The sequence below is a fragment of the Gallus gallus genome, chromosome 7 (assembly GCF_016699485.2).
Source record: "Gallus gallus isolate bGalGal1 chromosome 7, bGalGal1.mat.broiler.GRCg7b, whole genome shotgun sequence".
In the NCBI taxonomy this organism is placed as follows: Eukaryota; Metazoa; Chordata; class Aves; order Galliformes; family Phasianidae; genus Gallus; species Gallus gallus.
The window spans coordinates 21,855,596-21,883,577 of record NC_052538.1 but is presented as its reverse complement, the minus strand read 5'-3'; the positions used below and the strand labels follow the sequence as shown (position 1 = coordinate 21,883,577).

The following is a 27,982-nucleotide window of genomic DNA, read 5'->3' as shown; positions in this document are numbered from 1 at the left end:
GATAGGGCTTAGTGCTCCTGGGCTCATTGCTGGCACCTAGAATCTGCCTTACACCCTGATTCAGAGAGCAAGTTCTGCCTGGCATAACTGCAAACACACATCAACACAGCTGTATATGGGTATGCTTGCTGTCGGCATGGAGTGGCTCAGCAGATGAAAGCAGGTGCACAGCAAGAACTACTTTTATTGGAAGAGAATTGCATCTACAAAAGAGTGAAAAAACAGGTGTAAAATCCACAGTAAAAAGAAGGGGCACAATGAGCAGAGCTGGTCAGAAAGACAAGGTGCCATCTCCCCGCCCCATGGAGCAGTCAGGCACCGCTGCTCACAACTGCAGGCAGATGGGATTCAAGCTGAGGTTCAAGAATACCCCACGTCCCAAGTGCCCAACTCAGGCAGGATAAGGAAGCTAAACACTCACCACTTCACCTACAAATCCAGCAGGGTACATCCTATCCCTGGGGCATAGCCACATAGGGGTCTCCTCTTGGTGCAACCGTAGTACCTCCTGAGAAATGGTCTGGTATGCTACTGGGAATAGCTGCTAAGGCCAGCCAGGTCAAGCTGCTCACTCCTCACTTCTACCTCCTCTCCCAGGCACTCCATCTACTACAAAAGCATTCTAAGCCCTCACTGGGGTCACTGCCCCAACCCCTGCAAACACTGCCCCAGCATCATACATGCCACTTACCACCTCTGCTCAGCATCACCAAAGGCCACTCATCTGCTGCTGGAAGTGGTACGACACTCCCCTTTAGCCTAGTATCCCAACCAAACAACACCCCACTTCTACTCTCCAGCTAGCCAACCCTGCCCTATTCTGTCTCAAAGCACCCAAAGTGAAGAACACCCCTGCCCTGGGTGGGTGGGGGACACAAATGCTGGTTTGGAAGTAACGCAAGGTCACAAGGCCTGCGCTGCCCCAGGGATCAGAGGTCCCAGAAGTGCAAGGAAGTGAGTTGTGCCACACTAGGAGGGAAGGGGAAAGGTGCTGTCCTCTGCTCCTAGCTGGGAAAAATAAAGCTCTTGATTCTGCCAAGATCCAGGGCTGCGTGCAAGAAGCACTGCCTCAGCCCCAGAGGGTCTAGCCAGTCCTTGCGGTGGTTGGGGGTGGCATCCCACGTAGGCCTGGCAGCAGCTGAGCAGGTATGGCAGTGGAGCGCTGGAGGGGCCAGGAGCACAGCAAGTCCAAAGGGGCCAGGCTGGTTGGGGGCCGTGACAGGGGCAGTCCGGTTCGATCTCTCACAGGCGGTGGGTACTTTCCGAAGGGGGGCTTGCAGAGGGCTCTTGTGCAGGGCTATGTCAGGTGCCTTTACATAGGACAGAGCTGTCATCACACTGCCCCACAGGTAGAGCGCAGTCGCTGTGACACCCCCGCGACGCAGCTCCTCAGCCGTCTCATTCTCCCCTAAGCAATGAGTGCTGCTGGGCGGGGAGACATCAGGCAGTTTGGGCTGGGGCTGCTCAGGAGCCAGGGCTGGCTGGGCACCCAGCTGGCAGCCACTCTCCACAGGGATTAGTGCAGGACGGAGGGCTGTAATGCTGGTGCTCCTCGTGCACACAGCCCGGTGCACAACAGCAATGGAGGTGAAGACAGCTGCAAAGCCGGTCAGGTACACCACACCCAGGAGGCAGGCCAGCTGCAGAGAAGTTGATTGTTAGCTCAGAGCACTGACACACTCCCTGTGGCTGACCACGTCCCACACTCCCCAACACATGCACCCAAGAGCCATGATGGCAAAGGACTCCAGCAGCACAGAGCTGGAGGCCAAGGAGCAGGCAGCCACACTCCTAACAGCAAGTAGCAAATGGCCCATGCAAAGCAGGGACTGAATGCCCTAGCTAAAACCTAACAGTTCCTGTTTAAATGCCCAGCTAGCACCCACCTCCCTCCATATACCATCAGCATGCCCTTGTGCCCATGCACCTGTGGGACAGTGGTTCAACACAGCACACAGATTAGCTCAACTAGGATGCAGTGTCTCAGGCAGGACAGCTGCAAATCCACATGGTTTAGCTTCTGAGAGCTTCCCCTTTCAGCAGAGAGTAAGTCTAGCAGAAGCGTACAGTGGAAAAGAAGGTCCTACTCTAAACTCACAGCCTGCTGGGCCCTATGTTCCTGCAAGCAGCTGCTCTCCCGTGCCCATACCTTCACCACTTGCTGGTAGAAGTGGCCCAGTGCTTGCTGCCACATGGACTGCTCCATGAGGACACACAGATCCGTGTAGGTGAACCAGCCGCGCCACATGCCCTGCTTCTCTGCCACACTGCAAGAAAAACGAGAAGGGTGGCTGTGGCACGGACGTTCCTCGCTTCTACAGAAGACCCTGCTCAAGGTACCATGGCTGTGGAAGGGAGCTGCAGAGCCTAAGAAGGGCCCGTGGGCACCCAAGCTCTTATTTCAATGCAGCAGAGGTAGCTTCAAGCAGTGGGAGAGACAGGGCTGCAGAAGGGATGAAAAGCCCCCCCATACACACTTACCGTCCTTCCAGCCAGCTCAGCACTTCAAACAGCTCCCGGGGGTCTGTGTAGAGACTCCAGTCCTGCAGGGACAGCAGTGACAGATGAACACAGTCCAGTCAGACCAGGCCAACCAGCACCTGTACACATCCTTCTCTTTTCCCTCATGGGGGTACATGAAGGAAAAAGCAGAAATCCAGGCTTCACTTACAATGGCACTCAGGAAGTTCATCTCCAGCGTGTTCATGGTCTGGACATCCACTTTCCCTGCTGCTCCCCACTCGTCATTGAATACCTCTTCCTCCTCACCCTCATCATACAGGTACTTACTTGCAACCATCTAAAAACAGCATAAAGGACAGAATTTCAGCCCCCTCCAGGTCTCCCTCCAGCTCAGCAACCCTCTAGTGTACACTGCTTACCATGGAGATCAAGAAGAGGTCTGAAGATGAGATTTGCTGGAGGTATTCAGGGTTCCGGTGCCGGAGTCTCTCTATATAAACTAGCGCCAGCATCATGGAGCAGGGTGAGATACAAGCTTCCCTGTGGGAATGACACAGGAGCCACCCCAAAAGTTACGTGCATGTCATTATAGCACAACTTAACTACAAGGGGAGAGAGCAGTCAAGTGCAGAGGGCTCAGCAAACAGTTATGCACTTGGCTGCAACACAATCCAGCCTTGCCTGCTCCGTGCCACTGTGCTGAGCTGCAGCAAGAGAAAGCATGAGATATACGGAGAGCAGAAAGCCCTAGTTCCTATTTCTGGGCACAGCCAGTTCTCCAAAGAGCACCTCTGCCTGTAGCCAGGCATGCTACAAGTGCTTGAGACAAGGATCAGACCTGGATGCACAATGAGCATTGCTCAGCTGCTGATCCAAGCTAGTAGAGTCCCATTAACAAGAGCATCTCTGCATTCCACAGAGCAGGACCAACCTGACACCATGCCTGCCTGGCCTTGCCACTTGTCCCCAGTTCTTTTTTGACACTAATCAGCGTCTAATCACAAAGTCAGTGCTGTCCCAGGTGACAGAAGTGAGTCACAGGTGAGACGAGAGCTCTTGGTTGTGATGTGGGATGTGAAGGACAGGTTTTGTTTCTTACCGAGACACATGAGACACGTATTTCTTCTGGAGCCTGCGGATAGGGCTGGGAGCCACTTTCTGCAGCAGCTCCACAGCAATATCTAGGACAGAGAAATAACAAAAAGGGTGAGCCCTACGTGGCACCGTCCATCCCCACCTTTTCCCCCACGAGACCACTGAGTCTCAGCATTTGCTCACAGCCCCTCGTTTCGTTCAGACTAGGACAGGCTTTTCAGACATCAGGGATGAAGCATGCAAACAAGCACGCAGAAGAGCGCCAGACCAAATCAGGAAGAGCGTGTGTGTATCCAACGCACAGCAGCAGTGCCAGATCCAGATTAGCACGTCTGCGTCATGGGGAGTTACCTGCAGCCAGCTGCACAGAGAGGCTAACACCCTGCCTCACCCCACAGGACCTCAGACAGCCCCTTCGGATTGTGCTTTATGAGGTTTTGGGGGCCTGATATTGACACCAGGTGTACCCTGTTCCTTGCTCCCTTCTAAACAATGCCCTACTCCTCCAGAGCTGATCAGTGCTGACCCAGCTTCCTCCCCACGTCAGCTCCAGTGCACCCAGGATGATGATGGACAGGGATGAGCAGAGCATGGAAGCAGCTCTACGGTGTAACCACACACCCATCTGCCTCTGGTCACCAAGTCCTAGCTGTGTCAGAGCTCACTCCAGTCAGGAGAGCATGTTTTAGGTACCTCTCATTTCCTGCCTGGCTTCATAGGTATCAATTATCAAAACTGAAGCCCACAACAGCCAGCAGGCTCCGACGGGAGCTTACTGCCAGCTCCCCACGAGCAGCCAGGACAGAGAGATCCCATCAAAGAGCACAGAGGGTAGGTGAGCAGTTGCACCACCATGTGTGCTTCTCATCTCAGCCCATCATGCTCACCGGTGTGGAACTCTGCATGACTTCCCCTCACTGTGACTCCTCCACCCAGCCCTCTTCAGCCATGCTGAGCTAAAATCTTTTTTTTTTTAAACAGCAGCTGGCAAAGAATGGCTTCAAGAGCAGACAAGCGTGAAGTGATAACTCCCTGCACGTCTTCTCCACCCCCAGCAGCTGAAACTGAGACATTGCCTTGGAGAATAGCAGTCTTTAGAGTTAATAACCCTCAACAAAGCCTTCTTCCATAAATGTGCCCTTTGAACTGTCAACACCGGTAGTGTTCTGTGGAGCAGCCCCATCCTGCATAAGGTGTGAAAACAACCCCAGAGCAGAACCTCACACCCCTGGGGGTGAGTCCATGCCAGGCACTGACTGCCTCATTGGTTTCAGCTGCCACACCACACACCCAACAACTCCCTCCTTGGGAGAATTTCACACACGGCCTCCCTGGGACTTCAGACTGCTTCCCTCAAAGTCATCACGAGAGCTTGGGACACAAGCACACCTCCTCACCCACTCCATGCCTCCTGCAAGCTGCATGAGCTAATAGAAGCAACAACACGGCCGTGCTATGAAGGCACACTAGCTAACCACTACCAGCCCTTGACAGCTCCTCTTCCTCATCACTTGCACCTCAACCCAGCAGCACCCTTCTGCTCCCCCAAGCACTGCTGAACCAACAGGAAACAACACACACATACAGCGAGTACTTATCCCCCTGGTGTTCGCAAGGACGTTTAGTGAGCACGGGAACTTGTTCAAGACACCTCCCATAAGGGGAAGGGACACAGCTCTCACTGCAATTTACAAGCACCCCAAAGGACTCCGCACAGCGGCAAGGTGCCAAAAACACAACAGCGGGCCAGACAGAGCAATAAACACAGAGCAGAGATGTGAGGCCCTGGCAGCCTTCCCGCAGCACAGCGCAGAGAGGAGGCCAGGCAGGGAGGAGGGATTTGGTGCCGGGGGAAGCAGCTGCCGTGCTGGTGCCGACCCTTGGGTTGCTTCCAACCGCCCTGACTCAGCGGTCCCGGCCGGGCACGCCGGTCACTCACCTGCCACGGGGCTGGAGAGGTTATCCAGGGTGCACTCCTTGTCCCAGCCATAATAGAGCCGCTTCCGCACCCGCTCGCTCAGCTGCTGGTGCCGGGGTAGGAACTGCGAGCAGACGGGAAGAAGTTCAGTGAAGCCCTGACCGTGACAACGCTGGGCCCGCAGGCAGCGCGGCGTGCCCCAGCCAGTTTAGAGCGGCTCCCAGCCAGGAGAGCGGCTGAGGGAGCTCCCGAGGGCCGGGAGGGAACGGGAAACGCCCCGGGAGATCCGACCCGGGGCGCCGCAGTAGGGCCTCACCGTGAACTCCTGGAAGCCGCTGAGGGAAAAGGCGCCCTCCTCATCCAGCAGGAACCCGTTCAGGTCCATGCCGAGCGGCTGCCCCGAGAGCGGGGACGAGGGGGCGGCGAAAAGAGGGCCGAGCGGCCTCGGGAGCACCGCGAGGCCGAGGCTCGGCAGAGGCCGCGAAAGGAAGAGCCGCGCCCCGCTCCGCCCGCCGTCTTCTTCCGCTTCCGCTTCCGGCGCGGTGGCCGCGCGCGCGCGGTGAGCCCAGAGGCGGTGGGCCGCTCTGCGCGCGCGCGCGCGCGGCCTCCCCCTCCCCGACCCTCGCCGCCGAGGGGCGGGCCGCGCACGCGCACGGCGCCAGCGGCCGCCGGTCCCCGTCAGGCGGTGCCGCCCCGCCGGGCCGCTGCAGCGCCGCTAACGCTACCGGCGACGGCGGCGGCGACGGCGCCCCCTTCCGCCCCGCCAGCGCGCAGCCATGGCCACGACCGCCCGCGCCGAGGAGGCGGCGGCGGCGGCGGCCGAGGAGGAGGAGGAGGAAGCGGCGGCCGCGGCGGCGGAGCGGTTGGCGTCGGCGCTGCGGCAGCGGCTGCGGGGCTGGGAGGCGGCGCTGGCGGCGGCGCAGCGGCTGCTGGTGTGGGAGAGGCCGCTGCACAGCCTGGTGACCGCCGCCGCGCTCGGCGGGGCGCTCTGGTGAGCGGGGGGGGCGTCGCCGGGGGGAGCGGGGGAGCGACGTGCGGAGCCGCCGTCCCGCGAGAGGGGCCGACGGCCGTGCCGTGCGGGGCGCCGCGGGCCTCGCCGACCGCGCGGGGCCGTTCCCGGGCCCGCCGCTGTGGCGCAGCCCCTGGGAGCGCCCTGCCGGGCCCCGCCGCCGGTTGGCGTGCGGCGAGCGGCCTTCCGTAGCGGAGGGGGAGCGGCGCGATTCCTCCGAGCCGCGGGGAAGCGCGGGCGGTACGTCGGCTCTCCCCCCGCGGGCCGTGGGGGACTCGCGCTGGCACGCGGAGCGCCGGCCCCGTTTTACAACCGGAGGAGGAGCGCGGGGCGATGGCAGGCGGCCGTTTGCCCGCGGCACCGGCGCCATTTGACAGCGTGCCGGGGGCAGCGATGGGTGAATACCGCCCCGGGGTGGGCGCCGGCAGCGCGCCGCGTTGGCCCGTAGCGGTCGGATGCGCCTGCTGTGCTGTGCCGTGCTCCGCGCTGAGCCGCCTCTGCCCATCCGGAGCGGCATTTTAGTGCCTCGTCCCCCAGCTAACGATTTCTCGTTTGGTTTCTAGGTTGTTTTCCTCCACTTCCCTGAGACCCCTCTTTCTCCTCAGCATGTCTCTCCTTGGCATCCTCTTGCTGGAGAGATGGAAGCCCAGGTTCCTGTTTGACTTCCCAGGTACGTGATGGGTAGCGCTGGAGCTAGTGGCACAGTTCCAGCGGCCACAGCTCTGGCTTTGCCAGAGGTTGTGTCAGCCCCTTTCCAACTGTAACTGCAGGCTTTGGCGCCGCTGCCTCCTGCCTGCTCGTGTCCGGGTACCAGGAGGTACCCCCGAGCAAGCCTTTGCAGCAAGCAGCATCCTTGAGGACTGACACAGTTGCTCCCAGCGCTGAGGAATGCTGTGAGGAGTTCATGGGGAGAGTGACTAAGGGCGTCCAAGCCAGCTCAGCAGGGAAGCTGGGGAGAGGGATGATGCAGTGTTGATGCCGCGTTGTTTCTTTCCTTCGGGTCTTACTGAGAAGGATCGTTTGAGCTGTGAGCTGGCAGAAAGAAATGGGAGCTTGGATTGCATTGGTTTCAGTTCAACATAGCATAGGCTTATGCCCTAGAAGAGGCAGAGCAGACGAGAGCCACCTCTCTATGCAGCAGGTAGAGGGTGGGAAGCTGTGGCATCAGAGACAGTTCACGTATTGTGTTCAGAGCAGCAGCTGGGCTGCAGCTAATCAGCCAGCCCCATCACTTGGCTGAGCTATCCCATTTGTTGGAGGGTCTCTGCCAACATCAGACACAAAAGCAACAAGGAGAACAGTCTCATAACGATGACAGGATGGAAGGCTGCTGTCTGCTTTGAGTGGCTCCTTCACCGGGAGGTATTTTTAAATGTCTACACCTAGACCTGCCTTCTGCATTCACTACTGTGGTTCAAAGGCAGCTCCTGCTCTAAGGAGGGTTTCTGAATGAAAGCCCCTCTATATACGTGTTTGTAAGGTGCCCTTTATTTGACCCATAAAGGCACTGACTTAAAGGGTGCTTTCACAGAAGTCCTGATAAGATTAGATATGTTTCAGCTGTAGTCTCAAAACTGTTTGTTTTGTGTGGTTCAGGTAGCTGGGCAGCCAAACTCAACTGGCCAATTTAATTTCCTGCTTATTCGCATTGGTTTTTTTAGGGAATAGTTTATAGCCAACCCAAAACATCTCACTTGAAACACATCCAGAAACACCAGGGCTTGGTGTCCAATGCAGAATGGTGTTATTGAGGCAGATGGGGGGGGGGGGGGTGGAACCTCTCTAGAAAGTACCAGGCTTGTAGAAGTTGTGCTGTCACAGAAGAAATGTGAAATCCATACTGAAATCAATTTGTGTAATAGAGTACAGCAAGGCACGGGAAAGAAAAACCACCCACAGCCCAGGAGTTTGGCTAATCCTGTGTCATCATCCCTTCTGTACAGAGTCAGCTCTCATCCCACTGAGCTCCTCCTCAGAGCTGTTCCTCCCTGCATTGCACTCTTCTCCACCTTTCTGATGCTTCCCAGCTGCTGAAAACCAGGAACAGTGCCACCTTTCTGGTATTCCTGGTTAGGTCACGGCCCTGATGTTGATATGGGCCACATTTCCTGAGCCTCTACAAGGAAGGAGCAGTGTTCTGTGTTCCTCGGGGACCTCCTGAGGACTTGGCACTGCTGAATGCTTTGGGATTCTTCCGTGGCTCTCGCATCCTGCTGGAGCAGAGCTGTAGCTTTGTGGCTTTCCTCCTCGGTGCTTCCTGTAAGCCTTTCCAGGAGCTTTTGGAAGTAGGTCAGTGCCACACCTTTACAAATCAGCACATACATACACAAACCTCAGCTTGTGGCAGTTCTCCCTGTCTCCGGTGACTGCTTATAGCATCATTTCTGAAGGAATGCTAGAGCCTCAGCATATATTTTGCATTTACTCACACACTGTGATCAGGGACACTAATAGCACTGAGATGCACAACCTTTGTAGGCCCTGTAATGCTATAATGTGATGGAAAGTACAACAGCAGTAGCAGAGTGACACAATCCTAGGCTGCAGCAAATGAGAACAAGCCCCTGTATAGCAGCCTTGGACACAGAAACAGAGGAAGAAAAACTGCTTACCTCTAAAAGACCTCCCGTAAGCAGGGATCTCCAGTGAGATCTTCTCACCTCCACTGCCCACCCTTAAATGAGGTCTGGGAAGGGATGGATCCTGGCTCCACCCCCTCTGATCATTCAGTGCATTGCATGCACCTGAGCTCCCCAGGTTGGCCCTGCCTTCCTGCCAGGTGCTCAATCACTGCTTCAGGCTGTGTAGCATTTCCACTGCAGGCCCTGTCTGATGGGACAGCATATTTTTATCATGAGTGCGGGGACTTTTTTCATATGTAACTGCCACCGTGTGGGGTTCCATTTAAATGTTGTAAAAGGACTTGGGAAGCACCTCCATTTTCTCCCAGAATAGCTGTTGAGTAACAGTGTCTTTTTATGGCATTGTTGTTTAGCAGTTGTGTTTTGGTCACAGTTTAGTGTAGAAGAACTCTAGCAATAGCTGTGCTGGAGTCATAGAATCACAGAATTGCTCAGGTTGGAAAAGACCTTCAAGATCATCGAGTCCAACCACAACCTAACCGTACTACCCTAACTCTAATGGCCCACTGCTACGTCGTGTCCCCGAGCACCACATCCAGATGGATTTTAAACACATTCCAGGATGGTTGCAATTGAATGCTGGTATTCCTTAAAAAGAGCCCCTGCTTTCCAGCTGAAGTTTATACACAGATGAGGAATGACTCTTAGGGAAGTGTTGAAAACCAGTAAGAGCCAAGGAATCCATCAGTGATAATTTGTCAGTACCAGCGTGTAACCTAAACTCTTGTGTGGCTGCCTGCTGTCTCAGAAGAGTCTGCTGTATGTCAGGCAGTCTGTATTAATCCACCGTCGGGTGTGAAATGCTGACGGCAAGATTTTGGCTGCTTATTGATGAGGTGAGGCCGGCTGGGTGTTCTTGCTGGCTTAGTTGTACTGGGGCTAGGCAGCATTGCAGCGCGGGTCAGAGTTAAGCCTTACCTAAGCCAGCATGTCCTATCAGCAATGCTCTTTGGATTTAGTGTGGTTGCAGTGTTCTTGCAGCTGGTGTAAGGCTCTGGCATGTTGGGATGGACAGCAGGCAGGCTGCACTACCACAGGATGCGAGATACCGTTGGTTTAAAGGCAGCCCTTGTTTTGCCACAGAGCTTAAGTCACGTGGACACACTGCAGCCTGCTGGAGCGTTCTGCAGCTCCCAAAGGTCTCTGAAGCCTTCAGAAGCAGCTGAGGAGAAGTGTTTCACTCCCTCTGCTGGCACGTTCTTGATGGCTTGGACAAAGGCAGCCAGTCTGAGAGGACTGGAGCTCCGGTGCCACCCCGCTCACTGTGTTGCTGCCGCATCTGTCCGGTGGAGCGTGGCATGCGTCCCAGCGCCTCGTTTGGCGGCTGGCACAGCCAGCAATCACAGAGGGGCTGATGCCAAATGCGTTTTTATGGTGCTTCATTGCGGATAAAAGATGATGCTTTGAGAGACAGCTGGATCTCAGCGAGCTGTGATTAAGCAGCTTTAGATGTCTGCGCACAATAACAAAATACGACAGTGGCGGTTGTGAAAGAGAAGCTGCTGCCCCCCAGGGGTACCGCTGCATCCATAACGCTCCTTTCTCACGCTGAGGCGGTCGGCCTGAGTTCCTGCTGCCCCAGCAGCCGCACCAATCGGTTGTGGGCAGCGCAGGCTGAGAGCAGTTGACTCCTCTTGTCAGGCCTGATTACTGGAAATCTGGGTCACGCTCTCAAAGAACTGCCTCCTCCCCTCTGCGGATGGCCTCCCGCTCCACCGCGCTGGTGTGGTGCCTGCGGTGGTAGGAGGAGTCTGCCATACTTGGCCCAGCGTCCCCTGCCTTGGGAGAACGGTGACGAGGCTGCTTTCCGTGGGGAAGTCACAGCCACTCTTGGGCCTTGCATCTGGCTGATGACTCTGGGGAGGCTTCGAAACCCTTTTTTTGCTCATTTAAGCGCATTTCTAGCGAGTGGCTTGGCCTCTGAACATGAACTCTGCTCCGTTATTTCAGTCCCGCCTATGGGGTGACATGTGGTGCGCGAGACAATGTCTCGCCAATCTTCAGAGCCTCTCGGACAGCCTGGACAAAGTTTGTTGTTGGCTAGAGCATAGGCCTACGTGACCTCTGCCACTGGAGCACTGCTCCTGCCTTCAGCACTGTTTGATTGTCGCTGGGTTGGGTGCAGAGAGCAATGGCAGAAGCTTTGCCTTGTTTTCATCCAGGCTTAGCAGTGTAGTTGTATCTGTGCCTTGCTGGCACAAAGGGCTGTCAGGAGGCATGAAAGAGCCCTAAAATTAGATAGTTATGCATGAGACTGCTATTTAGTACTTAATTCCATGGGAAAGGGCAGAGACAGCAGCGAGATCTCTGGCATTTGTACACAGCATCCTGCCAGGAGCTGTGGTCTGGTCTCAGGGAGATGCAGCTCAGACCCGCTCGTGCCATGCTGAGTTCCAAGGGAGCAGCTGAAGCTTTGCCCAGCTCAGGGACTGTGCTGGCAGTCCTGCGTGAGTGACAAGGGCTGGGCAGCTGTGATTGTCTTTGGGCTGCTTCCACTTCCCGTGGGGATGATACTGTCTAAGCACGTGGGACTTCAGCCTTCACTGGAGCTTGCACAATACAAACTCCAAACCAGTGATTCCTGCTTGCTTGAGAGCACAGATAAGCCCCCAGGGTGCATCCCTAGCTGAAGATGATACGTTTCCAGCTGTGCTCTATTTGAGTGGCAAAAATGTCAAGTTTTATTTTTCCCTTGACTGATTGTTCTCTGTTCTCTCTACAGCTCAGCCATCAGAGGAGACAGGAGGGGACAGGTAAGCTCAGTAACGTGCTCCTTGGTGCAAGAGGAGAGTGGGGATGCCTTCATTTAGTGTGCTGATCTCACCTGCCCTCTTTGTTGTTGTCGGTAGACTGCACGGCTCCTGCTGTGAAACCTTGGTAGCAGTTTCTTGTGCACTGGCAGCTGTTTATCAGCTCGGGAGCCACAGTTTGAGACTGGGGAAAGTTAATGTTCTTGAAGCAGCAATAAAGCTCAGATGCTTCTGATGTTAGGAACTATCAGCTTTCTTCCCTGGATACGTCCTGAACTATTTTAGGAATAAGAGAGCAAGAAATCCCTGACTTTTGCAGGCCATATGTGCTGCCTGTGTAGCTGGCATTCCATGCTCAGCCGTGGTTATAGGCCTGAGCACTGCGCTCTGCTGACCTGGGACTTGGTGCCAGAGAGGGCCACCTAACTGGTTCCACCTCCAGCGCTTCTGTCTGCGTGGCTTTGGGCAAACTGCTTTGCATCTTGGGCCCGTGGCATGGGAATGCTGTGACGTGTGTTTGCTGCTGCTGCTTGGCTCAGCTGTCTCTTGGCTCTATTCCTGCTTAAAAGAAAAAAAATGTCTACCAATCAAGTGTCTTCCAGAGTTTGGTTGCAGATGCAGACAGAATTGTCAAGCCCTTGGTAGGGACCTACACGTCCCTGTGCGCCTGTACCCCCAAACCAAGCAGACCGTGTTCAAAGGTTGTCTTCTCACTCTTGTCTGTCTCTAGTGAGGGGGTGACTTCAGGGGCACAGCCTCACCTGCTCAGTGTCCCTGAGCTGTGCCACTGTCTGGCAGAGAGCTGGGTCACCTTCAGGCTGTACCTACAGGAACTGCTACAGTACAAGAGGCAAAATCCTGCCAAGGTAAGCTGGAGATACCTACTCTTCCCTGCAGGGGCTTTTCTTTCCGTTGCTAAAGGCCTTAGGAGGTGGAGGAATGTCAAATCAATGTTTTTGCAATTGTTATCCCCGCTTAACACTTGCTGTTCCTTCCTTTCAGACTCTGCCCCGGGAAGCTTAGTTCATGAGTGATTGACTTCTAGAGTTTGTAAACAGGACCCGAACTTACTGTCCTCTGTGAATAGCTAGCTGTACTTAGTGTTATTGCTCAGTGTGCAAAGGAAGCTCTTAGATTGGTAGTAGGAGTGAAAAAGGGAGCCTACAGGCTCTGCCCCATTCATAGGCTCTGTTCAACCCTTTAAGCTGATCCTATCTATCTTGCAGTTTGTAGCTAGCTAAGTCTAAATGCAGCGGTGTTCCTGAGCGTATGTCAAAAACTATGTTCTAATGGCTGTGACATTGTTTGGGAAGTTACCTCAGCACCACAAAGATAGGACAGACTGGCTGCTGGGGTCGTATGAGGCTTGCTGGGGTCCAACGTGCCAAAAGGAGTGGGTTTTTGTCACTGCTGATTCTCTTCTGTTAAAACACTGTCCCAGCAGTAGGCAGCAGGGGACAAGAACCACTGGAAACAAAACCCTTAGAGGGCTCTAGCTTTTGTAGGGCCCCTGTGTTACAAACCAAGCTCTTCATTGCTGGATGTAGTCAGCTTCTTAACCCACACCCTGGCTCGCAGGGTGCTTGTTCTCACCTCCCCTCATCCCCAGGAGCGTTCAGGACAAACCATCAGGGCTACACCGTTGTCCTTTCGCTTTCTCCAGAGGAGGAAGCACCTGGCCTGGTGGGAGTGTGGGTTCTGCTGCTTTTGCCAGTTGGTTTATTGCAGAGCAGTGGTGCACCATCTAGTGACTCCAGCAGCTTTCAGTCTCTGTCGGGACAGTACGAGCTTTTCTTAAAATACTGAACTTTTCAGAGGAGATGTACTCTAAAATGGCAGTGTGCAGTATCCCATCCTAGCCTTAAGGAACATCATTTTGTTCAGAAAGAACCATCCACTGAAGTTTTGATTCATTTTTGTGAACGGGGTCTTCAGTTACCTTGGTCTTCCTGTGCTTGAACCTCTAACGCTTACAGCTTAACCCAACCAACCTGCCCGAGTTGCGACCATCAGCATTTGGATGTCCTCAGTGCAAGGCTGAGAAAGAGAATAAACACTTATACTGCTTTTGGCGAGGGCAGGAGGGGAGGCCTTGTGTACTGAACCGTGTAGGAACATCCCTCTCTTTGTTCTAACTGGGTTGCCTGCACTGGTTGCATAAATGTATCTCTGCCTCTTGTCACTTCTGTTTGTTCCTCTCTTCCTTCAGTTCTGCATGAGTGTCTGTTCAGGCTGCCTGATTCTGGCTGTAGTTGGACACTATGTTCCAGGCATAATGATCTCCTACATCATTTGTGAGTATAAGCAGCTCTCTCATGACACACACCGAAACACAACCTAACCGTGCTGTTGATAGGCTGGTAGCATGCGTGGTTTTGGTGGTGTTTTTGTTTTTTTGGGTGTTTTTTTGTTTGTTTTTGGGTGTTGTTTTTTTTTTCAGGGTTATCTGCTAGATAATAAATCAGTACAAGCATTGCACTCTGGGAATTCTTGCTGCGAGTGTGTGCATGCAGTGCAACTACAAAGTCAGGAGAGGGAGCCATCACTAAAACATTGCTCTCCTTTGTCCTTGGGGCTGTGCTGGTGAGGTCTCAGAGCAGCAGAGAGCTGCAGTTTCTCAGTTCCTACAGCGGACAAGTCCATTGAAGAGAGTTATTAGAGAAAGGACGTGTTTAGCAAATAAGGCTTTCTAACTGCATCCTGGGTCCCTGCTGGTTCTGGAGGTAGTTGAGGTGCTTTGCTGCTGGCATGTCTCTGTGCTGCTACCTTTCCAAAAGTTTCAGTTATTTTTGGTTTATATTCTGTTATTCGAATGCCCCATTCCAGGGCCTTTGTTGCATGCTGGGGCTGGGACACAGTAGCTGAAGTGGAGGGCTTCTGTTTCATTTTAACATAAACCTGTATTGAAATATGAACGTGGACAGATATTGGTTAGGAAAACCTGACTAATTTAGCAGCTTTTGGAATGAGTAAGAGTAACCAAGGGTGAGGACTTCAAGCTGTCAAATGGAAAGCACATTCAGTTCAGCTGCACTTCCCTTGACACAGAATGATGGTGCCTGTTCTTACTCTTACACTCCTTTCACCCTGTGTTCATTGCAGTGCTCAGCATTCTTCTCTGGCCGCTGGTGGTCTACCATGAGCTGATCCAGAAGATGTACACACGATTGGAGCCTGTTCTGATGAAACTGGACTACAGTATGAAGGCAGAGACACTGCACCACAAGCACGAGAAGAAGAGTAAGCTCTCACCTTCTTCCTGACTCCAGGGTGAAGCCTTAACAAAGGCACAAGGGAAGAGCATGTCTGAAAATAGTATGTAACTGTGACAGAACAGGGAGAAACAGGCTGAAACTTGAGGGTTTGGAAGAGAGAACTGGGCTTGTCCTGGGTTTTGCAAACAAAAGCAACAGGTTGTGGTTGTCTCTGGAAACTTGTACATTCTGGTAAATCTGCATGGTTTTACAGGGTAGAAGTGTTGGATGAGTGATGCATAAAAGAGTGAAGTTCCCTCAGCCTCAAGTAAACCCATCTTCTTTTACTCATAGAGCGACAAGTGAAGAGTGAACCTGCAGCAGGTGATGAGCCAACAGCAGAGACGGAGAGCGAGAGTGAGGCAGAGCTGTCAGGCTTCTCCCCAGTGGTAAGAGCACAGCAAGCCTACACAGGAGCCAGTCCTTCCTCTCTGTGGCATCTTGAGAACCAAAGGTGGTATGAGTGCAGCCACAATGGTAAACAGTGCACCAACACGTCACTGCAGAATGCCAGGGAGGAAGCGTATCTGCTTGATGAATATCTGTTTGATGACTACTTAATAACCAGTCTGGTTATTAAGAATTCAGCATCACAGAGTTGGTGAGGCAGGATGGGAGGGGGAGTCAAGCCCCAGCCACCAGCTGACCTGCAGAATTGTTTTGATGCTTATGCTATGTGCTCAGAGGATATAAAAGTCTCCTGAGCTTCGCTGGTACAATGCATAGGAGGCTCCCATTCTGCTCACAGCTAGGAAAGGAAGATGAGCAGTGCTCGTGTCTGTTACATTGACCTCCTGCCCTCAGTTAGACAGGGCGAGACTCTTCTGTACATGCACCACAGAGATGGGCCAAGTGTTTGCCTTTAAAGGAGCTCTGAGCATGTAGCTAGGCTCACAGGGTGAAGTGGGAAGCTTTAACTTCTAAAGTAATGCACATACTTGAGCTACTGTTACATGTAGAAGGCTTCTTTGTGCCTAGCACAAGAGCAAGAGGGAAGGGGTGCTTTGCTCCCTGATGTTCCCAAAAGAAGGATTAAAGGCTTGCGAGACTCCTGCAGGCTGATCTCACTTGTACTGGCTCTTCCAGGTTCTTCACTGAGAGCAGGCAAAGCTTCCAGCAGTCAGGAAGGCCAGTGAGCTGTGACTGCCCTTCACTGGCAGTGCAGTAAGCACTTTGTCACGTCCCTCCTGCTTTCACACTGTCCCTGCACACTCTCTCCAGAGAAGGACTTCTGCCTGAACACTCTGACTTGGGTGGAGATGCTTCACTGGTAGTCAGACATACGGGAACTTGTCGCTCTGCTTTCATCCTGTGCAGGTGGATGTGAAGAAAACTGCCCTGGCACTGTCAATCACGGATTCTGAGCTCTCTGATGAAGAGGCTTCCATCCTGGAGAGCGGGGGCTTTTCTGTCTCAAGGGCTACCACCCCACAGCTGACAGATGTTTCTGAAGGTATATAATGGGACATTTTGTTGCCTCCCTTATCCAGGGTGTTTTGACCCATAGCACTGCTCTTCTAAATGGGATGACAGAGAGAGAACTCAGCTATTTGCAGGGGGAAGAACATTAAAAGAAGGAAGCAGTAGTGGCAACACAGTATGCCCTGGTTTTATGGGTGATACAGAGTTGGTCAGGACTGGAGATAGGCTTCTGATAACTGTCCCACACACCAGTGCTTCCTTGTCACTCCAGAAAGGAAGGCAGGCTATCCACAAAGCCCCTGCAAAATGGCAGGTGACACGAGTAGAGAAGGCCCACAAAAATAATGGCATAGTATGGTTGTACACCACTGTATGATGCTGGTTGGAACAGGTCAGACAGCTCACCCTGACAGACTCATGCAGTGCTATAATGCAATGGAAGGTACAGCAGTAACACCAGGGTGGCGCAATCCAAGGCTGTAACAAATGAGAACAAGCCCCAGTGCAGCAGCCATACACACAGAAATAAAGCCTGCTTACCTTTGGAAGGCCTCAGGTTGGCAGGGACCTCCAGCAAGGGGTGCCCTCACCACCACTGCCCACCCTTAAATGAGGTCTGGGAAGGGGTGGATCCTGGCTCCACCCCTTCTGATCACTCAATGCATTGCATGCACCTGAGCTCCCCTGAGCTGGCCCTGCCTTCCCACCAGGGGAATCACTGTTCCAAGCTGTGACTTAGCATTTCCACTACAACTCACGAGCTCGGTCAGTGGTGAGGAGTGTAAAGATAACTGCTCCAATGTGGTCGCTTGAGTGTCTGGGGAGGAACAGGCAGAGAGGGAGTGCTATGAGCAGTGAGAGCAAAGGAAGGGTGGTTTTCTCAGAGCGCAGAGTGCATAGAGCAGGATAGGAAAGGGAACACTCTGGGTGAGTAGTGCCATTGGGAGAAGGGAATAACTGCAGATCCCTGCGCTCCCAGAGCCGGGAGAAGATCCACCAGAAGGTCCTGGTGCGTCAGCGGGGAGAAAGTGAATGGGAGACGTCAGCACTCTGGGTCGAGGCGAGGTAACCCGCCCCTTAATGCTGATGTTAATGCTGGTGCCTTCCAGACCTGGATCAGCAGAGCCTGCACAGTGAGCCGGAGGAGTCATTTTCCAAGGACCTGGCAGAGTTTCCCTCCGTGGAAGAATATCATTCCAGAGATGTGGGACCACAGAGCGATGAAGACGCGTTTGGTGTGCCTCTGGGTCCTGAGCTTGCCCACGCTGCCCGTGAGCTGGACTCAGCAGAGAAGGAGGCTGCGGACTCTGACCTCTCCATCCTTCGCTTAGCGTCTCCTCTCCATTTTGTAAATACACACTTCAACGGGAGCGGGCAGGTGGCGGGAGGCAGCGCGGAGCCAGAGACTGTCCCCGCGCCGGGCCTGGGCATCTGCATCGACACGCTGAGCGAGGAGATCGTCACCACTGCCATTACCACAGCCGTGCAGAACACCCTCTCCGCCCTGCTGCGGTCCTCGGAGGCCAGCGAGGGACCCTCCCTCTCCGAGTTCCTCCCCGCCGAGCCCGAAGACAAACTGAGCTTCCAAGCGCAGCTGTCGGGGACCGAAGCGGTGGAGGCGGAGGCGGCGGCTTCACCGGAGGACGAGGAGGAAGGCGATGACTTTGAGCTACTGGATCAGAGGGAGCTGGAGCAAATGGATGTAGAGCTGGGCCTCGGGGAGGAGCGGGAAGGGCAAGACCCTCCTGCCGCTCCGGCTCCGGCTTCCCCCTCTCCCGCACTTGCTGAGCTGCCAAAGCAAGGAGATGAGGAGGAGGCAGCGATGACGGCGGCGTCTACGTCTTAGGTCTTCTCCGTGCGCCCCTCGGGTCTCCGTCGTCACCGGAAAGAAGGAAGAACTCCCGTGGCGAACGTGCGGCGGGTTTTAGATGTCCGCGTCGGCCGGGATGGAAACGCGTCAGTGTTCGTGTGCTGTGTTTGGAATAACAAACCCTTTCCATCCTTCTAGAGCCCGGCCTCTGCTGCCTGAGCGGGAGGCGCCCCTGCCCGGCGGCCGGGGAGGAGCCGGCTCCTGGAAGCCTTACGCCACAACGGAGCACCAACCCCTGCAAACGCTTCCTAGTAATGGTGCGGTATTTTGGTCTGTCTTCTGTTTGTCTTTCGTTTTGCACGCCGAGTACTGAGCTAGCTGTAGCTGCTGCTAATACCCAACTCCCCAGTAGGACATATGCAATCTTCTTTTATCGGGTTTTTAAATGGCTACGAGTGTAAATAATTTTAACTTCCATCGGTTTCGTTTGGGGGAGGGTTGGGGAGGGGAGCGCGGTCAGACACGGCTCTGGGGGGCTGGGAGGGGGCCGGGGGGGGGGGGGGGGGGGGGAACACGAGCGGATGGGTCCTGAGCAACAAAGAGCCCCTTTTCGCAACCTGTCGGCACCTTTCCCGCGGCTGCTGGAGCACGGTGTCGGGCGCTGCCTGTTTTTCCCTGTCTGGTTGCAGTTGTGCTACTGAGCGGCCGTGGAGTTTTTGCAATCAATGAAGTTCACTCCTGGCCCCATCCCGCGTCTCTTCCTGCCGCGGCCGCGCCGCGCGTCCCTTAAGCTGCAGGCTGCCGGGGGGCCGAGCAGCCCTCGGCTCTGCCCGCATCCCTTGGGAGCGGCGGCGGGGCTTCGGGAGACCTCGAAGCACCTCGAAGAGAGCCGGGAGCTCCGTCGCACAGCGGAGGGTCGGCGCTTCGCGTCCGTTCGACGGCCGGGGAGGGAGGCGGCGCTCCGTCCCCCACTGCTGGGACACGGGAGGGAACGGGAAGGTGACGGGGTGGGGGGGGGTGGGGGGGGGCACATCTCTGTGGGGGGGGCACAGCGTGGCTGCGGGACCAGAACGCGGCACAGCCCGGGCGGGACGTCGCTTCCCCCCCGCCCGGCTCTCCGGGTTCGCAGCCGTGGACATCGCGGGTTTGGGCCGCGCGGGCGGGGCGCTCCGCAGGACCCCGGGATGGGGGGAACCGGGGCGGGAGGAAGGCGGGGGGTCCGGCGGGGGGAGGCGGAGAAGGGGAGGCGTCGCTCCGGGCGCCGCGCGCTGCCGGCTCCGCGGGGCCGCCCCGTGACCGCCGCGGGGGTGGTGCCGGCCGCGTCCCCGCCCCGCGTGACGCCGGGACGGAAACGGGCGCGGCGCGGGCGACCGGGAGAGGGGGCCGCCATGGAGTTCCCGGACCTGGGGGCTCACTGCTCGTGGGCCGCCTGCCAGCGCCTGGGTGAGGGCCGGGGGCCGCGGGGCTCGGCGGCAGCGCGGGGCGGGATGAGGGCCGTGCGGGAGGCGCGGGGCTGAGCGCCGACCCCGCGTCCCGCAGATTTCCTGCCCCTCAAGTGCGACGCCTGCGAGCGGATCTTCTGCACCGACCACGTCGCGTACGCCCAGCACGAGTGCACCTCCGCCTACAAGAAGGTGAGCGCCCCCCCCTCCCCCCCCCCCGGAGCCCCGCGTCCCGAAGCCCGGCGCTCCCGCCGCTCTCCGGTCCCCGCAGGACGTGCAGGTGCCCGTGTGCCCGCTGTGCAACACGCCGGTGCCGGTGCGGCGGGGCGAGATGCCCGACGCGGTGGTGGGAGAGCACATCGACCGCGACTGCAGGTCCGACCCCGCGCAGCGCCAGCGCAAGGTGGGAACACCGGGGACCCCCTGGCCGGGAGATCCGAGCTCTGGGGGGGGAGGGGGGGCTGGGAAAGGCTCTGCCGGGGGATGGCGCCGGGTGGCGCCCCGCGGGTCCCCTCTCAGCGCCACCGCCGCTCGTAGATCTTCACCAACAAGTGCTTGAAGCCCGGCTGCAAGCAGAAGGAGATGATGAAGGTGATCTGCGAGCAGTGCCACAAGAACTACTGCCTGAAGCACCGGCACCCGCTGGACCACGACTGCACCGGGGCCGGGAGGCCGCTCTCTAAAGCGGGGTGAGCGTCGGAACGGAGCTCCCGCTGCCCCCGGCCCCACGCGCAGAGTGCCACCCTCTCACCCCCAGCACGTGCCCTTCGCCAGGCACGCTGCTCTCACCAGGGCCCAGGCGTCCCCCCCTCAAACCGGCGGCACATCGAGCAGCGCCGCCCGGCCCGCAGGCAGCCCCCCCTGCCCTGCCCCTGCCAGGTAGGTGCCAGCCCCGCTCTCCCCGTACCCGATGGGCAACAGCTCCGTGGCATCACCCAGCTTCTCTCCTGTTGCCCGCAGAGGTGTGGGAGCGGCCGTGCCCCAGGTCCGCAGCACCTCCCCGCCAGCCGCCGTGCTGCAGAATGGGCTGGTGAGTGTGGGGGGCGGGGGGCCCTGTGCCATGGGGACTGTGAGCACCAGAGGGGCTGAGCTGAGGATGGAGGAGGAGCGTGGGTGCTGCCTCCCGCTGCCTTAGCTTCCAGCCTGGGCAGGGGCAGCCGTGGCTGCTGCTGAGGGGCTTTGTTGCAGAGCGAGGAGGAAGCGCTGCAGCGGGCGCTGGAGATGTCCCTGGCAGAGTCGGCACGTGGCTCGGCGCAGCCGCCCAGGTACAGCTGGGGCATACGGTGCCACCCCCGTGCACGCCTGGCTTGCATATGATGGCCCTGCTCTGCAAGGTGCTGGGGAAAAGGGAAGAGCCCGGAGCTGTGGCTGAGCCCACTGCCGGGTGGGGACAGTGCCAGGCAGCGCAGGGGGTTCCACGCTGCTTCCTGACTGCTTGGCACTGATGGGCACAGCCAGAGCTGCAGGGGGTAGCCGGCAGCCCACGGGCACGCTGCTCGGTGCTGCTAAATGGAGCGCGGGCGTGCAGGCAGCCCCCTGCCCTCTGCTGCCCCGGGGACGTAGGGGGGTGGGCACATGGGGTGCCAGGCACACGGTGCGCCGCTGTCCCTGCAGCACGCAGGAGGAGGAGGACCTGGCACTGGCGCAGGCGCTGTCAGCAAGTGAAGCTGAGTACCAGCAGCAGCAGCGGCAGGTGAGCAGGCTGAGCCTGGCTGTGGGTCCCCCTGTTTCTGCTTCCCAGGGACCGTGCAGGGCCGAGGAAGATGTCACCTTACCTCGCTCACTGTGTGCTCTCTGCCCTGCCAGGGACACGGCTCAAAGCCGTCCAACTGCAGCATGTCATAGGCACGTGGGGGCTGTGCTGGTGGACACGGCGTCCTGCTCGTGGCACAAGGAGCCGCCCTGGCACCGCACGTGGACGCTGTGGGGTCCTGGCCTGGGTGCCACCAGGAGCCACCTGATCTCCCCAGGGCTCTAAACAAGCCACCGAGCACACGCCGACACCTCACCCTGCATGCAGGCGGTGCAGCATGCTCCTGGAGAAGTGGGGGCTGCAGGGGGACCCGAGCACACGCTGAGCACAGCAGCTGCTGGTTGGGTCATCTGAGGAGGAGCCCAAAGGGGCATCTGCGGGCGGCGTCACCAGGGGCTGGCGGTGCGCTCGGGTTGGGATGAGGGAGTGCTGATGTGTCAAAGTGCTGCTTGGGAGAAAATAAAGGCATGGCCAAGGTACGGGGTGGCTTTGAGGAGCGATGGGTCAGAGCCGTGCCCCTCTGCTGGGGACCCTGAGGCCCACAACTCCCTCCCCAGGGCCATCCCACAGGCGCACCCCCTGCCCAGAACGCACAGCACAGAGCTGGGAAGGACCTCGTTTAAGAAACTACACCACAGCAGAACAAACAGGTACAAAAGGAGTGTCCAGGCCGGGCCCTGCAGCTCCCAGTATGCACAGGTAGCCACAGCCAGCAGCGGAGTCCCAGCACCGTGGGTGCCTACCCGTTAGTCAGTGCCATAGCAGAGTCCCCAGCCACGCTCACGGCCCCTTCTTGCTGCTGGGGGGCTTCTCGGTGTGATGCTCCTTGCTCTCGCCCTCGTCCCCCACCTGCTGCTGCATCCACATGCTGGCGTACACACCGCCCTTCTGCAGCAGCTCCTCGTGCCTGTGGAGACAGAGGGGGCTGTGGGCTGCCCTGGAGGACCCCATGGATGGGCGGCACCGAGCCCCCGTACTCACCTCCCGCGTTCGGCGATGCGCCCGTCCTTGAGCACCAGGATCTGGTCTGCGCCCACAATGGTGGAGAGCCTGCACGCAAAAAGGGGTTTGCACAGTGTGAGGAATGTGCTGGGTGCAAGGAGAGTCCCTGCGGTTAGCAGCCAGCCCTTGCCGCTGCCCCAAGGATCCTGCAGCATGGCTGCGGGGCTTGCCCCTCTCTTGCCAACCCTTGCAGGAGGGCTGTGGGAGCTGGGCCAGCCCCGTCCATCCCTACCTGTGTGCCACAACGATGCTGGTGCGCTGGGCGCAGACCTTGGCCAGGGAGGCCTGGATGTTCCTCTCGGTCTCCGTGTCCAGTGCGGAGGTGGCCTGCGAGAGAAGGACATGGGCAGGGGGCAGCTGTGGGAGGGGGCTGCTGCTGCTGGGGGGACGTGGTGGTGTTAGTGCCATTACCTCGTCCAGCAGGATGATGCGGGGGCCCTTCAGGATGGTGCGGGCAATGGCCACGCGCTGCTTCTCCCCCCCGCTCAGCTTCAGCCCCCGCTCCCCCACCTGGGTGCTGTACCCTGCGGGCACAAGGACACGCACACGCTGTGCCGCTCCCCTCCAGGACAGGGATGGGGACCGGGGCTGTGCTGCGTGGGGCTGCCCCTGCCCAGGGGCTCATTCTGTGCTGAAGATGGCGAGGGCACGGGGTTGCACGGGTGACCCCCAGGCGGGATGTCAACTCGTGGCCCCCAGTGGGCTGCCATGGAGCCAGGAAGGGGCTGCAGGGTCTCACCATCGGGGAAGGAGAGGATGCGGTCGTGGATGTCTGCAGCCCGCGCCGCCTCCTGCACCTCCTCATCGGTGGCCTGCACCCGCCCGTAGCGGATGTTGTTGGCGATGGTGTCGTTGAAGAGCACGGTGTCCTGGGGCACCACCCCGATGTGGGCGCGCAGTGACGCCTGCTTCACCTGGGGGGGGTGGGGGGGTCAGGGGGGTGAGGCTCGGCCATCCCCCAGCCCTGCTGTGCCCTCCCGGCCCCGCAGTGCCCATACCTGGGAGATGTCCTGCCTGTCGATGCGGATGCAGCCACCCCGCACGTCGTAGAAGCGGAAGAGGAGGCGGATAATGGTGCTCTTCCCCGAGCCCGAAGGCCCAACCTGCACCGGAGGTAAAAGGATTTATGTGGAGATGCCAGAGTGCCCCTGGCCGCTGGGCAAGGAGGGGCTGCCCTGGATGAAGGTTGCCACAGCTCATCCTTGCCAGCCCCTCTGCCACCATCCCATCCCACAGCTCTCACCAGGGCCAGGGTCTGCCCAGGCATCACGGAGAAGGAGATGTCCTGCAGGATTTCCTTCCTAGGGAGCGAGATGGAGATGACGGAGAAGTGTTTGGGGCCACTTCCCCTGCCCCACGTCGTGGTACCGGGCCCCATAGCCAGGCCCGTCCCTTCCTGCTGCCCCATACCCATCGATGTAGCTGAAGTGCACATTCTCAAACTCGATGCGCCCAGCCTCCAGGTGCAGCTCTGTGGCATTCACTGCATCCTTCACCTGATGGATGGAGACGCGGCCTCAGCGCCAGGGCAGGGGTGTGGGGTCATGCCGGGCAGCGGGCTCAGGAGGGGGCCACCCACCTCCTGCTCCTCGTGGAAGAGCTCAAACATGTTCTCCATGTCCACAAAGGAGTTCTGGATCATCCTGGAGGGGGGCAAAGACCAGAGGGGAGGCTTTGGGGAGCACACCCTGCCCCACACGCACCAGGCACCCCACAACCCCACGCTACCTGTAGTAGGTGCCGAACCAGTTGAGCGGCGTGTAGAGCTGGATGATGTAGGTGCCAAAAAGGACAAAATCCCCCACCTGGAAGGGCCAGGGGACACGTGCCCATCACATGCAGCACCGGGGCTGTCCCCACGCAGGGGCTGCCCAGCTGACACGGCCTTACCTGCAGCTTCCCCTCGGTGACAAAGAAGGCACAGAGCAGGGACCCCGCCAGCAGCCCCAGCCCGATGACCAGGTTCTGGGTCTGGTTGAGGAGGCCCAGCGAAGCGCTGACCTTCCACTCGGAAAGCTGTGAGAGGAGAGGTCCTCCGTGACACCTCCAGCCCCATCTACCCCCCAGGTGCCTACCAGGCTCCTTCCCCCAGGATGGGCGCTGAGCCCCCGCACCTGATACTTGACAATGGCGTCATTGAAGCGGTTCACCTCGTAGCTCTCCGCATTGTAGTACTTCACCTGTGGGACACAGAGCCGGGCTCAGCATCCACCCCGCTCCCCCAGCGCCCCCAGCCCTGCCCCTCCATCATTACTGTCTCGAAGTTGAGCAGCGAGTCCACAGCGCGGGACTTGGCCTCGTTGTCCCGCGTGTTCATGTCCCGCCGGTACTTGGTCCTCCACTCGGTGATGAAGATGGTGAGAGCTGAGGAGGAGCAGCGTGTCGCTGGGTACCGGCAGCCCCGCAGGGCCCGGCACCCCAAGGACCCCACTCACTCAGGTAGAGGCTCATGCACACGAAGATGATGAGTCCAAACCACGCGCTGAACACGGAGGTGAAGTACACGATGCCGATGACGATGTCCGCGATGGTGGGGACGATGCTGAAGACGATGTAGCTGCGAGGACGGATGGGGACGTGGCATTAGGCCAACCCAGCGGGGTGAGCACGGTGACCCTCTGCGGACGTGCCCTGACCTGAGCAGGCTGTTGATGCTGCTGGTGCCCCGGTCCACGCTGCGCAGCACCTCGCCAGTGCGGCGGCCCAGGTGCCAGCGCAGGGACAGGCCGTGCAGGTGGGCGAAGAGCTGCACCTGTACCTGCCGGTTGGTGAACTGCTGCACCCACACCCACAGGAAGGTGCGCAGGTTGCTGACGAAGCCGGTGGAGCCTGCGGGGTGCAACATGATGGTCAGCAGGGACCGGGTGTGCCCTTGATATCCCCAGCTGAGGGACGGTGCAGACGTGCTCTGTGTGCCCTGTGGTCCTTACCAGCGCCTCCGCCCTGCAGGAGCTTCAGCCCCACATAGATGCAGACGGTCCAGGCCAGGGTGTGCCAGGGAGCACCCTCGGTCAGCTCGTTCACTGAGGAGAGAACGGCATGGCTTGGGGCAGACAGCATCGCCGGGTGCCCCGTAAGGACCAGCCCCTGCAGCCGGCACTGCCCCAGCACCCTGCTGCTGCCATGTCCCTGTGCCCTCCCACATCGCCAGGGTCACTCCCTGACACACGACGAAGCAGCAGCAGCATCCCCTGGTCAGCCCCAGGCCCCTCACCAATGTTCTTGTAGTAGATGGGGACAAAGACGTTGATGGCTCGCTCCAGCCCCATGAGTGTCATGCAGAACAGCACCAGCCCCTGCAGCAGGCGGTTGCCCTTCGGCCACATGTATGGCACCAGCAGGCTCAGCTTCCTCCGGAAATCCTTCCAGGTAGAGCCGGTCCTGTCTGCATCCTGCAGCAGTGGCTGGGGGAGCGCAGGGCAAGCAGTCACCACCGGGAACCCATCTCCTGGAGAAAGTCATCCCAGGGCCCCGGCACACCCCTCCCCACACAGCCCTGGGACTCACCCGGCTGTTCTCCACATCCCGCTCCTCCTCGTTGACCAGCAGCATGTAGGGCTTGTGAGGCAGCCCCGGCGCCTTCATGCCCAGGATGAAGAGTGTGAAGGTGCAGACATAGCGCAGCAGCCAGAGGCTGAACTGCACCTGGACGGGGAGAGGAGGTCAGCACCAACCACCCATCCCAGCACAGCTCAGCTCGGATGGGCACGCGGTGCAACCTGCGCACCCTGGGCACCAGCAGCCACGCGCCAGGAGGTCGGCACCAAAATTCACCACCCCCGCAGCCCACTAACCTTCTGGTCGGTGTCCTGCAGCGCCCACCACCACAGCGGGCTCCTCCAGCACACCAGCGTCAGGTTCTCAGCAGCAAAGGCCAGAGCCCAGAAGAGGAGGAGGACTGTGCCGTGGCCTCGCGTGCGGTCGTGCGCCAGCACCCGTGTGTGCTCCAGCTGCAGGAGGGCGACGGCGCAGCCCCAGGCAGCGGCCCAGAGGCAGGCATACAGCACCATGTACCCATAGAGCCTCCCTGGGCCCCCCAGCTGCCAGAGCAGCCCAGCGAGGGGCAGCAGGGCTAGCAGCAGGGACAGCAGGACCTGGGCGCGGTAAAGACGCGAGCGAGGGATGTACTTGGGCTCCATGGCACGGCCAAAGCGGACGTAGCAGGCGTACTGCAGGGCACCCAGCAGCAGGCAGACGCTCAGCAGCACGGTCGGCACCAGCGTGAAGAAGAAGCAGGGCTGGAAGCCCTGCCGCACCCAGGCCTGCGCCATGGAGCTGTTGGCCTCGCAGTATCCCCCCAGCAACGCCATCACGGCCGGCCTGTGGCTGCGGAGAGAAGAGGATGGGGTCTCGGGGGGTCTGCAAGGAGGGATGTGGGGCAGGACGGCACGGCCAGGCAGGGGGCGGTAGCGGGGGCGAACACCACAGGGCACGGCCGCGTGGGACACACTCAGATCTCTGTGTGCAGTAGGGCACGAGCAGCAGCTGGGGTCAGCCCTGCGTTCTGGCATCGCTTTTGGGAGCGGCGGGGGAGTGTGGGGGCTGCAGCGGGCCACCCCGCGCACTCGGGCGTGGGGTCAGCGGGTGCTCAGCGCCGCCACCGCCGCAGGGATACAGAGGCGCTGCTGCGGGCCGGGGATGCTGCGGGGGGCCGTGCGGGAAACGCGGCCGGGAACGTAGGGGTGACACGTGGGGAACGGCACAGCGCTCCGTGGGGAAAAACAAGGGGCAGTGCACGGTAACGCGCGGGGCAACACGGAGGGCAGTGCAGGGCAACGTGTGGGGAAAACGCGGGATAAAGCACGGAGCAACGCACGAGGAAATACACCGGGTAATGCCGGCAACGCACAGGAAAACGCGAGGCTCAGCGCAGGGACACGCCGGGCCGGCACCGGCGCCGCGGGGAGACGCGCGGGGGCCGCTCGCTGAGCACGTCGCGGCCCCGACCGCGCCGGCATTCCCGTTCCCCTTCCCGTCCCCGTCACCACCGTCACCGCCGCCCCGCCGCCCCCCGAGCCCCTCTCCGGCTCACCTGCCCCGCGCCGCTCCGCGCGCCGCTCCCCGCGCCTCCCGCAGGCCCTGGCACCGCCCCGCGCCGCGCCGCTCCCCGCCCCGCTGCCCGTCGCTCCCCGCCCCGCGGCTCGGCCCTTCCTCCGTCCGCCGGCAGCGGGGCTCCCCGCGGCTCCCGCCCCGCCCCGCCGCGCTCACTGCCGGCCCCGAAGTGCCCCCAGGTGGGGCGACGCCGTGGGGGAGCGGACCCGGCGCGGCTTATCGCGGCGAGCCGCCCGGCGGCTGCGGCACGGCGATAGTCCGACCGCCCCGTAGAGGTCGGGCAGGACGGAGCGCCGCCGGTATTTATAGCTCCCTTTGGCCCCCGGCCCGACGGCCGCTCAGCTGCCGCTGCTTCAGCCGCACGGATCCG

General features: G+C 58.9%; 4 protein-coding genes and 1 long non-coding RNA gene across 9 annotated transcripts; 2 read left to right on the top strand and 3 right to left on the bottom strand.

Annotated features, from left to right (window-relative positions):
• Window positions 1–164: 164 nt before the first annotated feature.
• On the bottom strand, window positions 165–6,012 carry CNPPD1 (cyclin Pas1/PHO80 domain containing 1). The gene is made up of 8 exons (NM_001039307.2): window positions 5,793–6,012; window positions 5,498–5,600; window positions 3,563–3,644; window positions 2,883–3,003; window positions 2,672–2,800; window positions 2,482–2,543; window positions 2,150–2,267; window positions 165–1,640 (listed from the first exon to the last, which is right to left on the bottom strand). The coding sequence occupies exons 1-8, from the start codon at window positions 5,859–5,861 to the stop codon at window positions 1,005–1,007; spliced, it is 1,320 nt and encodes a 439-aa protein (NP_001034396.1). The 5' UTR covers window positions 5,862–6,012; the 3' UTR covers window positions 165–1,004.
• A 121-nt stretch (window positions 6,013–6,133) lies between these two features.
• FAM134A (family with sequence similarity 134 member A) lies at window positions 6,134–18,828 on the top strand. 2 transcript variants are annotated; one of them, XR_005861426.2, is made up of 10 exons: window positions 6,134–6,467; window positions 7,049–7,155; window positions 11,850–11,880; window positions 12,608–12,743; window positions 14,087–14,171; window positions 14,980–15,117; window positions 15,426–15,520; window positions 16,449–16,584; window positions 17,663–18,465; window positions 18,562–18,828. XR_005861426.2 is itself a non-coding variant. In XM_422050.8 (9 exons), exons 1-9 carry the CDS (start codon window positions 6,253–6,255, stop codon window positions 18,397–18,399), a joined length of 1,680 nt encoding a protein of 559 aa, XP_422050.7. In that variant the 5' UTR covers window positions 6,134–6,252; the 3' UTR covers window positions 18,400–18,828. The 2 variants fall into 2 exon arrangements, 1 of the variants encoding a protein (XP_422050.7); XM_422050.8 differs by having other exon boundaries at window positions 17,663–18,828.
• On the bottom strand, window positions 14,997–17,139 carry LOC124418101. The gene is made up of 2 exons (XR_006939916.1): window positions 17,094–17,139; window positions 14,997–16,648 (listed from the first exon to the last, which is right to left on the bottom strand). It is a non-coding gene; the product is annotated as an uncharacterized LOC124418101 (long non-coding RNA).
• LOC100858626 (AN1-type zinc finger protein 2B-like) lies at window positions 18,153–22,244 on the top strand. 4 transcript variants are annotated; one of them, XR_005861427.2, is made up of 9 exons: window positions 18,153–19,362; window positions 19,903–19,997; window positions 20,077–20,208; window positions 20,343–20,494; window positions 20,580–20,684; window positions 20,766–20,835; window positions 20,994–21,498; window positions 21,612–22,034; window positions 22,116–22,244. XR_005861427.2 is itself a non-coding variant. In XM_040703844.2 (9 exons), the coding sequence occupies exons 1-9, from the start codon at window positions 19,089–19,091 to the stop codon at window positions 21,648–21,650; spliced, it is 939 nt and encodes a 312-aa protein (XP_040559778.1). In that variant the 5' UTR covers window positions 18,153–19,088; the 3' UTR covers window positions 21,651–22,034. The 4 variants fall into 4 exon arrangements, 3 of the variants coding, with proteins under 3 accessions (XP_040559778.1, XP_025008208.2, XP_015145573.2); XM_040703844.2 differs by lacking the exon at window positions 22,116–22,244 and having other exon boundaries at window positions 18,153–19,278; window positions 20,994–21,070; window positions 21,420–21,498; XM_025152440.3 differs by lacking the exon at window positions 22,116–22,244 and having other exon boundaries at window positions 20,994–21,070; window positions 21,420–21,498.
• Window positions 22,163–27,640, bottom strand: ABCB6 (ATP binding cassette subfamily B member 6 (Langereis blood group)). Its single transcript, XM_015290086.4, has 20 exons — window positions 27,593–27,640; window positions 26,355–26,886; window positions 26,068–26,205; window positions 25,775–25,964; window positions 25,491–25,583; window positions 25,197–25,389; window positions 24,996–25,117; window positions 24,815–24,924; window positions 24,675–24,740; window positions 24,451–24,576; window positions 24,289–24,365; window positions 24,140–24,203; window positions 23,971–24,056; window positions 23,804–23,861; window positions 23,559–23,663; window positions 23,300–23,474; window positions 22,972–23,084; window positions 22,793–22,887; window positions 22,540–22,608; window positions 22,163–22,465 (listed from the first exon to the last, which is right to left on the bottom strand). The coding sequence occupies exons 2-20, from the start codon at window positions 26,868–26,870 to the stop codon at window positions 22,339–22,341; spliced, it is 2,523 nt and encodes an 840-aa protein (XP_015145572.2). The 5' UTR covers window positions 26,871–26,886; window positions 27,593–27,640; the 3' UTR covers window positions 22,163–22,338.
• Between the last annotated feature and the right edge of the window lie 342 nt (window positions 27,641–27,982).